Raw genomic sequence first — 11,203 nt, forward strand, 5'->3', positions numbered from 1 at the left:
ATGCAAGAATATCTTCGGAAAGTGCGGGATCTCACCTCGACTCTGAACTCCTTCCACATCCAACACATCGCCAGAACGGAGAACCTCAGAGCAGATCAACTATCAAAGCTGGCGTCTTCCCGCATGAGCGAGCTTCCGAAGGCAGCAGCGCTGGAGTATCTCCAAAAACCCAGCACAGAGGAGCCCGAGCCGGCCCTTTGCATCGAAGTTGAGCCGAGCTGGATGGATGAGCTCGTCAACTACTTGCAGGATGAAGCCCTCCCCAGCGATGAGCATGAGGCCCGCCGGGTGAAGCGCTTGGCTGCCCGGTACATATTGCACGAGGGTAAGCTCTATCGAAGATCCTTTACCTCTCCCCTCCTCAGGTGCCTTCACCCGACAGAGGAGAACTATGCAATGCGCGAGGTCCACGAGGGGATCTGTGGAAATCATCTGGGGGGACGAGCGTTAGCGCACAAGATTTTGCTCCAAGGCTACTACTGGCCAACACTCCAGAAAGATACCCTGGATTTCGTCCGAAGATGTGACCGATGCCAGAGGAACGCCAATGTCCAACGCCGTTCCTCGGCCCTGCTGACCTCGATCAGTTACCCCTAGCCGTTTGCCCAATGGGGAATCGACATCTTGGGGCCGTTCCCCCTGCCGACCGGACAAAGAAAATTTCTAGTCGTCTCCATCGATTATTTCACTAAATGGGTGGAGGCCGAGCCGCTTGCCCGGATCACCGAGCAGAAGATGCGAGACTTCGTCTGGAAGTCGATAATTTGCAGATTCGGACTCCCCCGCATCCTTATATCAAACAACGGTCGTCAGTTCGACAACGCCCGTTTCAGAGAATTCTGCTCCGAGTTTGGCATCGATCACCGCTTCACCTCGGTCGCGCATCCACAAACAAATGGAGAAACCGAGGTAACAAATCGTACCATTTTGCAGGGGCTCAAGGCCAGACTCGACCAGTCCAAGGGGCAGTGGGTCGAAGACCTGTACAACGTCCTGTGGGCTTACCGGACCACGTTCCGCGTACCCACCGACGAAACTCCTTTCAATCTGACGTACGGGACAGAAACCGTCATCCCCCTGGAGATCGGGCTTCCTTCTCCAAGGGTGGAGCATTTTGACGCTAGCTCCAGCTCCTCGCAGCTCAAAAATAATCTGGACCTAATCGAGGAGACCAGGAAAGCCGCCCGAGTTCGCATGGCAAGATACCAGCAAAGGACGGCGCAATACTACAACGCCAGGGTCAAGGTTAAATCCTTCAAAGCGGGGGACCTTGTCCTCAAGAGGGCAGAAGCATCCCAACCAACCGAGCGAGAGAAGCTGGCCCCGAACTGGGAGGGACCCTACCAGATCGCGCGCGTCCAACGACCTGGAGCATACAAGCTGAGATCTCTTGACGGGACTCCCATTCCATGCAGCTGGAGTTCCGAAAACCTCCGGGTGTACTACCAATAGTATCCCAAAGGGTCCTCCATATCAATTATAAGTCTCACCTTGCTACAATGATTTATTCGCAATTGCTTAATTGTGATAAAATTTCCCTGATGTCTACATGCTCACTTCCAGACGACCCGGCCCAGCTCGTATATACGATCCTGCTCGGGCACAAATAGAACCAAGCAAAGCCGGGCGCCTCAGCCAAAATTCAGAACGCCGATATCTCCATCGATCTCCATCAACTATCGAGCTCGGCTCGATCTCCATCAGTCATCGAGCTCGGCTCGATCTCTATCACCCATCGAGCTCGGCTCGATCTCCATCAGCTATCGAGCTCGGCTCGATCCCTATCACCATCGAGCTCGGCTCGATCTCCATCAGCTATAGAGCTCGGCTCGATCTCCATCAGCCATCGAGCTCGGCTCGATCAGTCATCGAGCTCGGCTCGATCTCCATCGACCATCGGGCTCGGCTCGATCTCCATCAGCTATCGAGCTCGGCTCGATCTCCACCGATCATCGAGCTCGGCTCGATCTCCATCAGCCATCGAGCTCGGCTCGATCTCCACCGACCATCGAGCTCGGCTCGATCTCCATCAGTCATCGAGCTCGGCTCGATCTCCACCGACCATCGAGCTCGGCTCGATCTCCACCGACCATCGAGCTCGGCTCGATCTCCACCGACCATCGAGCTCAACTCGATCTCCATCAAATACCTCAACTACGGTCGGGATGCCCCGATACTTCGGAATGATGGAGCACCCTCGTGGTCTCTCCGAAAATGTTCGTGGTCATCCAACAGCTCGAGATGCGGTCCTCTATCGAGCTTGGCTCGATCTCCACCGACCATCGAGCTCGGCTCGATCTCCACCGACCATCGGGCTCGGCTCGGTCCTCGCCGACCATCGATTCGGGCACCCCGAAGCCCATGGTAGCTCCATGTGCAAGCTCAGGCTACGACCCCGTGCGTTGGATTAAGCTCGGGGCCACCCTCTACGAACAGTTCGCGGCTCGGGGCGTGCAGCCCCAACAAGGTACGCTTTGATTGGCGCCTACCTTGTTCATTACACGTTTCGTTCATTTTTGTGTCGGATGCTTTTACTGGAAAGTACTCCGGCCAATATCGGGGTCCTCCGCCGAGTCGATTACAAATAATCTAGTTGAACGCGCCTACTTAAGCCATAGGTCAGTCTTTCGACCGCTCGGTGAAATGTAACCCCGAGCTCGGAGGGTCCGATTCGGGCTGCAAGCTAGTTGCTTGATACGATGATTAGAGCACGGCGCCCCACGGGCGAGGCCCTGAGCTTTGCGGCCGTGAAACTCCAACCTAGACCTAAGAGCTCGACGAGCTCGGGCGTCCTTTCGATCTAGCGCCTCAGCAGCCCGGAAGTCCGAGCAACAAAGCCTTTAGAGGAACGACGGCTAGAAAGTGTACTATAGCCAGCGAAAATTGAAAAACTTTCATTCAAAAGCCAAGACCAAGTACAAAATTGTCTCGGCCGTGCGGTAGACACGAGCCGACTCCATTACAAAAGAAAAAGGAAAAGAAAAAGCACAACTAAGAGGCGGCCGTGGCGGCATCTCCGGTCGAGATCTCCCCGGGCTCGACTTCAACGCCCCCAGCTTCGGTCCCCCCGGCAGTGGTCCCGGGCTCGCCGCCTTCAATACCTCTAGATGCGACCTCGGGAGTGGCTCCCCGAGCGGCCTCCGTGGTGGCCTCCGGAGCGACCTCTCCGGTCGCCTCGGCCGACTCCGTCTCGAGGCCCTCGACTCCGGCTCCGGGCTGAAGCAGATTGAGATCGAAGTCGGGACAAAGCCGGCGCAGTTGATTGCGGAAGTCGGTGAACCCTTGAATAAGGCCGTTCACAGCTTCCTCCTCGAGCAGCTTCTGAAACTCTTTCGATTCTCGGAAGAGCTGGACGGCGTTCCGAGCCCGCTCCTGGGCCTCCTCCTCCTGGGCTCCGAGCCGAGTCTGGAGCTCCTCGGCCTTGAGCTCTGTGCTCCTTATTGCCTGCTCGCAAACGACGAGCAGGGACCGCGCCTCGGCTAGGCGAGCCTCGGCGGCCCGCAACTCTGATCTGGTCAGAGCATGGGCGGCCTTCTCTTCATCAAGCGCCATCGACAGGAGCTTGACTTCGTCTTCGGTGGCACCTACTCTGAGCAAGAGCTCCTTCTTATGGAGCTCGAGCTCTGCCACCTTTTTCTCGGCCTCCGCCGCCTTCCTCTCGGCCCCCTTCTGTGCTTGCGAGCACCGACGAGCCCGATCTCGGTAGTCCGCATTGAGGGCGATCAGGGTCTCGGTCTCGTGGAGATGCTGTAAACAAGGCAAAAGTTAGGCCAAGGGAGGACGAAAAAACTGTGCAAGGAAATATCAAACAAAAACTTACCCGAATTGCGGAGAAGCGGGCCGAGTCCAAGAACTGGTTCTGGCTCATAGCCTGAATCCTCGCCCTGTCGGCCGGGAGGAGCGCGACGTGGAAAAGTTGCCGCGCCGTTTCAATGTTTTCGAGGGCCGACTCGTCCTCGAACAATGTCCACTCCACGACGTAGGACCGCCGCTCTTGATTCCCCGCCGGGTCGGGACAGCCAGACCCACCTGCCTCTGGCCTCGCGGCCCCTTGGCTGCTCCCCGGCTCGGGTGCCGGCCCCTCAGGTTGGGCGGGAGGCCGACTAGGGATCTGAGAGATTGGCGCCGGACACGCGAGCGCCAACGCCGCCCCCTCCAAGCCTGCGGGCTCGGAGCTCGACCCTCCCCTTCTAGCGGCCTCGGGAGAGCCGACTCGAGGGGCGGGGACCTTTGCTTTCTTCTTTGGCTCAAGCGGCTCCCCTCCGAGCTCAGCCGCCCTCTTCCGGAACCGAGCGTATAATACTTCGCTCTTGGTAACCATCTTCGCGATATCTGCAAGGACGAGCAGAATAAGACCCAGAACGTTAAAAAAAAAAGAAAAAAAAGAAAAAAAAGAAAAGGAGACAAGCTTCCTACTATTGCCCTTACCCTGAGGACGCGCCGAGCTCAGGCCTACATTCACTAAAGCGTCCTCGCTTATGAGGCTGCTTAGGAGAATACCGTCCCCGAGGCTGCGAATGGCGTCGGGATTTTCTGCTCGCGCGTAGAAAGCCTTGGCATTTTGTTGATAGCCCTGAGCCGGCTCGGCCTCCACCTGGGGTCAAACCCCCACGTCCGCTCAGAACCCAAGAAGAAAAATTTCTTCTTTCAGTCATGAATGGACGACGGGGCGCCGTGGAAGAGTGGCCGACCCGCCCGAAGGGCGACGTAAAGCCACTCTCCGTCTTCCGGGTTCGACTTTAACATAAAAAGTCGCCGGAAGAGATTCACGGAGGTTGGGATCCCGTACGCCAGGCACAGCGATAGGAACCCGATGATTGTCCTCCATGCGTTCGGAGCGAGTTGCGCCGGGACCAGCTGGTACTCCGCGAGCAACTCGTTCACAAACCCATGCAGAGGAAACCGTAGGCCGGCCTAGAGTGCCTCCCGATACACTCTGATCCGGCTTACTGGGGGGTTCGTTACTCGATCCCCCAATCCGGCGGGCTCCAAACGGAACCCTCGCCGAGGAAAAAACCACTCCTCGACCATCTCGACTTCTACCTCGCTCATGGTGGACCCAAGTTCGCCTGGACCAGAACCCATTGGAAAAGGAAAGAGGAAGAGAAAAGAAGAAAAAGACTCCGAACAAACGAAAGAGACCTGACAGAGGTCCGCCGGAGATCGACTACTTCGGACTGAGAAGGTGGGAAAATGCAAGCAACACGGGGAGACGACCGGTGAGGGACGTATACATATATATATCCCCCACCGACGGCCCGGATCCGCGAACCAGAGCGCTGCTCCCCGCTCAGATCGTGACACGCGTCAGCCCTAAACGTTAAAGACGCCACATTTAATCCGAACCGACACTCCGAATGCAGAAGCGTCGCATCGGATCGTGTGGTCTCATCATGAGCCCACGACGCGAGGACGCTTCGAGAAACAGAAAGGAGAAGAAAAGGCTGCCTATTAAAAGCGTCTCGAAACGCGCGGCAATTCGAAATCCCTTAAACCACATTAACGCCACCAAAACTTCCCGCGCTCGACCTTCCGAGCAGCTCGAGCTCGGAAGTCGGGGGTAGTGTTGAGGGAAGTGTCGCCACGATTGGGCAAGCAGACCTCTCCGAGCAGGGGCCAATCGAGCGGACCTCTCCGAGCAGGGGCCGACCGAGCGGACCCCTCCGAGCAGGGGCCGACCGAGCGGACCCCTCCGAGCAGGGGCCAACTGAGCAGACCCCCTCAAGCAGGGGCCGACCGAGCGAACCTCCGGCTTGGCGATACTTATAATCTAACCAACTTGAGGACGCCTGAGTTGCACGTTGAGACTGCACCCTCCCGCGGCACGGTCAAAAGATTATGTTTCGTCCTCAGCGACAATTAATGTGTATGGGGGGACACCCGATTCACAACAATCAAAGCGTATGGCCCCTGCAGGCCTTCGGTTTACTCAACAATTAAAGCGTATGACCTCCGCTGCCCATGGACATCGAGTCTCACGGCAAATCCGCATACCTGCAAATGATGGCGTGACTCCGCGACGACTTGGGCTTCGGCCTAATCTCCTACAGTGATAGCATTGACTTACATGATCGAGCATTAATGACCAATTGTACGACTAATGGCTTGTTCAGTCACGTCACAGGTAACCCGGCCTTCCCTATAACAGGGGAATCCCTCCACTTGGGGGGGTCTCTCTCTGGCTCTCTCTCTCTCTCGCTCTGTCTCCATCTTCTTCCTCATATCGCCATCTTGCTGACTTAAGCATCGGAGGGCCGGCACCGGACAGCCCGGCCACCGGCTTCTTGCAGGTCTCCAGGAGGACGCCGCCCGCCGACGGACCGCCGCCCTTCATCCTCGATTCCCACCGGAGCTCCCCCTTTCTGGCCTAGCGGTCGCCCCCGGGTCCAAATTCCAGCAACAAAAGCTAATGTCCCAATATATTATATCTGAAAATATTTTTGCATATTTAGTTAACTAAAAAAAAGGCATATTGGTTGAGTATCTATTTTTATGGAAAAGTTATATAAAATATCTGTTATATTATTAATAAAGCAAAAAATTTTACTGTGATTTTAGAAAAAAAATATCTCAATGCAAATTAAACTTTCTTTTATATCCTCTATATTTTTAATAAAATATAAAATTTTATTTTCATAAAAAAGGCTATTATTTTATTTTTTTTTTAAAAAAATCAAAAGTAGTTTTTTTTTTTTTTAGCCCGAATCTCTTGTGGAGCAGGAACGCCCAAGATGATCATGTGCTTATCGTCACCTTGTGCATTGGGTCGATAATCAAGTACACTGGTAGGGCATGAAACGGAACTCACATGTTAAAAGATTGTACATAAATTTTAAGTGCAACATCCACTTGGTAACGCATAAACTATTGGTGAATGGATTTATTAAAAAATAAAAAAAACGACAGACGACCAACTTAACTTTTCCCGAATTTAAACTCTGAATTATTGTCAAATTGAGTTAGCAAAATAAATACAAACCCAATATTTTATTTATTTGTTTATTTTCATTGGATAAAAAAAGCAAGTGGTCGATCAATTGATGACAACTTGCAATCTCCAGTGTATTTATTTATTTATTTTGGTTAAAACCAATGTATTTATTGAGAGAGTTGCACATCACATGTGTCGACAGATTGTTTTTCTAAAATTTATTTGTTACCATAGCATCGATCAAATTAAAAAAGATTAAATATATAAATAAATAATCACAAATAAAAAGCTCAACTACCTTTTCCACCTGGAGGGCGAGGTGGAAACAATGATGAGAAAACGCCAAGCACAGAGCCCAAGGTAGTGGACCTGGCGAAGAAGACAGGTCACCTGCCTATGGTCCCCCGGAAATAAATGTACATCAAGCCGATCCGCAAATAGTTTATTTTAAATAAATTTAAATTTGACATAAATAAATTTAAATCATTCTGAGCTTACTTATATAAATTTATTTATAAATAAATTAGATTCAGATTTAAATGATCCATTCCGGAAAAATACGGATCGTGCCAAAGATTTAAAACTAATTTTATTCTTTTTTTTCTTTCTAATTTTTTTTTCACAAGGCTCGCTTATGGCTCGCTACCGTGGCTCTAGTAGTCCATCTTATTCATCATTCCTTTTTTTGTTGATGGTGCGTTGGAAAGGACGAAAGGGTAGAAGATAGTGGGCCCGATCGAGACCTTGACAACCCTTATGGCCTTGATCCCTTTCCCACAGGGGAGTGCTCTATTCCATAAGTGCCCCTTGAGCCCCCAACAAATCTCACAACCGTTTTTAGAAGCCTACTGTGGTCTTTGATCCGGCATATGTTGGTTGCAGTCGAGAATATCCTTGCCAAAGTACAAATCCGTTTTGATCTATTTAATTATTAGTACAGATAATTATCCGACATATATAATTTGTTTAAAAATTATTTAATCTATTTCTGACCTTTTTAATTTATTTTGTTTAACTTATTTATTTTATTTAAATTTTTTAATTCATTATTTTTTTTAAAATTAATTTAATTTGTTTCAAAAAAAATTATGTGAAGCGCGTTAGTTTATCTATTTAATAAATAGATCATATGGAATCTAAAATTTTAATATATTTAATGAATAAATTAAATTTAGGTTGATAATTTTTTGTTTCCTATTCCATTGATACAATTGGCCGTCCTAATTCTAAATGCAGCCATATATAGTCTTTTTTTTTTTTTTTATTTTTTGGTACAAACATGTCCCCTTCCTCTCTTTCTTTTTTTTTTTAATAAATTTTTTATACAATACATGTACGAATACATCCAATAAAGTCAAAAAAACACCAGCTCGCGGAGTGCCTGTGGCAGCTCCACCTCTCCTGACCAGAGATTGTACCCTGAGTGGTGGGCCGCATAGGCAACCACTCAGTCGGCCGCCCCATTGGGTTCTCTGACATGCTTGGCCTGAAAGGTCACCCCATCCCTCATCATCATCCCTATGTCCCGAATCAGGGGGTGATCCGTGCTCTAACCCCTCGGCCTTCTCTGAATCCATCTGATAACCGTGGCCGAATCACTCTCCAGAATGATCAAGCTAGCCTGCAGCACCTACCGCGTATGTCGAAGATCAACCCAGACGGTTCGCAACTCTATCCTCGTAACCGACGTATCAAACAACTGGCAGCCACCCACTGCCACCATCCTGGAGTGCAGGCCCCATATAACAAAGCTCACACCACCTCGCGTGCCTCCATCCAGCACCGATCCGTTGAAGTTGATCTTGAGGAAGCTCGGAGGTGGGGGCAATATGTCTCCTTCCACTCACGATATTACACGACCCACTCAGGCGGCCGGCAAATCAAAATGGAGTATGCCAGCTATAACCAAGGCCCACTGTGGTCCATGTTCACATTTTTAAAAAGACCGGATTGCTATCCGGTATGTATACATAAATGTCTGGACGAAATCACGGTCCTCATTGCTGGCCCTACTTGATATTGGCCACTAAGGTGAGAGTCACCTTCAGCATGGACCTGCAGGAGGTTGCGTTCTCTAGTATATAGTAAAGAATCATGTAGAGTTCATGCCTCCGCACACAGTGGACTGACTGCCATGACCATGCATCCACCTTCTTCATTCGAATGCAAGGAGATAAGAGAACTCCCGATAGTATCTTTTTCCTCCCCAATATTATTGGACAGAATCCAACTTTAGGCCGAATTCCAGTCATGAACTAGGCTATTTAGAACCCCTCCCCGATCCCTCTTCCACTCCACCGGAGATTTCAACCTTGATTTGAGCTCGCCACCAACATTTTCTTCGATTTTCCTCTGCAAGCACCGGCCGTCGTTCGCATCGTTGTCGCAACCAAACATGGTAGGAAAACCGATAAGAACCTTGGCACCATATATCTACTCTTCTCCTCTTTCTTTTGGACTCCTTATGGTAATCGCTGAATTTTGGGCGAAAAGGGGATGCTTTGCTTTTCTTGTTTTTAGAAACCAACCTCTTTTTCTTTTGATTCTGGCTATTTCTGTCGTTGATACTCGTCACCGAGATCTCCCTTCGGTTCTCCACTGTGGCTTATGATCTTGGCTGGAGTTCCAACTGTCGAGATGCCTCGATTTTGTGATTTAAAGGGTTGGAACCTCTATTTTTGATCAGTTGTAGCGATGCGAGCCGCTTGTTGGCCGATCGTGGGTCCACTGGCCCTCGCACCACCATAACCACCCTTCTCTCTCTTTTCCTCTTTCTTGGTTAGAGAGAGACTCTCCTCTCTCTTCCTCTCTCTCTTTCCTATCCTTTCTCTCTTGTTTCTCTCTCTACTGAATTTTCTCTCTGCCCTCTATACTCCTCTTAGTCATTTTAGATCAGCTCTGGTGAATGATTCTAATCCATGGTTGTCGGGCAGTGTGCCAGCCCCCACTTTGAACTTTCACAGATGCTATTAGAATCGGTCACCTCTAGTCTCTATTGAATCACTTATACCCTAATCCGAGCATGATTAAATATATTTCGCTTTGATCGAAGTGACCAGAATGTCGGGTACTTCTGCTTAGTCAGCCCTATGAAGGTATCGGGATGTAGAATTTTTATTCTTAAATTAATCATGATTAAATTTTAATAAAATAATAATGCAATTTTGGATATTAGGTTTTAAAGGAGGATCTCAGAATTAGTTGGATTGTTTGCTTGTTGTTCGTACAAGAAAGTAACGATCTTCGTTTTCTAAATTTTTTATTTATATAATATTATTCTTACATCAAAGTAATTGTTAATCAATTTATATGTGATTTATGAATTTTACGAGATGGCGGTTTAAATGAAAAATAGATATGTAATTTGAAGTAATATTTTTCAGACTATTGATCGCAGCAGAGGGGAGCCAACTTTATGATATCTTTGTTCCTGGAGATGAGCTTAAAGCTGTTTAGGAAGGGATTATTTATGCACGGGTCAGACTGGGGGCTGAGCACATCCATTTGAAAGGTGACTCAACTATTGTGATTAGGTGGATTCAAAGCAACGTAAGAGCACGGGATGAGCACCTGCTGCTACAGGATATCAGAGATCTCTTAAGGAATTATGTGGCCTTTTAAGTTACCCATGCTTACTGTGAGGCGAACACCGCAACTGACTGGATTGCTTCATTTGTTGCGCAGCACTCCGACAATTGAATCTGTGCGAGCTACAAGTCTACTCTACCCCTTTTCGTTACCTTTTTTTTATTATTTTCTTGCATGTATTCATGCTAGAAGGGTATGATGTTTTCAACTTACCAAAAAAAATATATTGTTTACTGATCTTGCATCATACATACATATTTTAATTGGATTATTATATATAAATATATCTGTTACGGGGGAACTAAGCCGCCATGCTCCACGTGACCGGCACGCGCGCCCATGAAGACTACGGCTGTCCTTTGATCCAGCAATCCGACCCCGAGTCGGACATCTTCGGCTCCACAGCCCGACCTCGAGTCGGCTGCCCTTCGATCCAGCAGTCCGGCCCCGAGTCGGACATCTTCGGCTTCGCAGCCTGACCCCGAGTCGGCTGCCCCTTAATCTAGCAATCCGACCCCAAGTCGGATATCCTCAGCACCGCAGCCCGACCCCGAGTCGGCTGCCCCCTGATCCAGCACTCCGACCCCGAGTCGGAGATCTCTTGATAACGACAGGCTGCTTCCCAGAGGCACGCCGAGGCCTCCTGCTCCACTACTCCCTGCAACGGCTGTATCCGATGCTGTT

General features: G+C 49.7%; 1 protein-coding gene across 1 annotated transcript; it reads left to right on the top strand.

Annotated features, from left to right (window-relative positions):
- Positions 1–597, top strand: LOC148715164 (uncharacterized). The gene has a single exon (XM_088720959.2). The coding sequence runs from the start codon at positions 1–3 to the stop codon at positions 595–597; it is 597 nt and encodes a 198-aa protein (XP_088577085.2).
- The last annotated feature ends 10,606 nt before the right edge of the window (positions 598–11,203 follow it).

This window comes from Phoenix dactylifera, chromosome 9, assembly GCF_051530095.1.
Source record: "Phoenix dactylifera cultivar Ajwa chromosome 9, Ajwa_hap1_PhDact_Kaust_v1.1, whole genome shotgun sequence".
Classification (NCBI taxonomy): domain Eukaryota; kingdom Viridiplantae; phylum Streptophyta; class Magnoliopsida; order Arecales; family Arecaceae; genus Phoenix; species Phoenix dactylifera.

Bases quoted from the DNA above. Each gene is read 5' to 3' on its own strand.
- LOC148715164 (XM_088720959.2), top strand. From the start codon at position 1: ATGCAAGAATATCTTCGGAAAGTGCGGGATCTCACCTCGACTCTGAAC.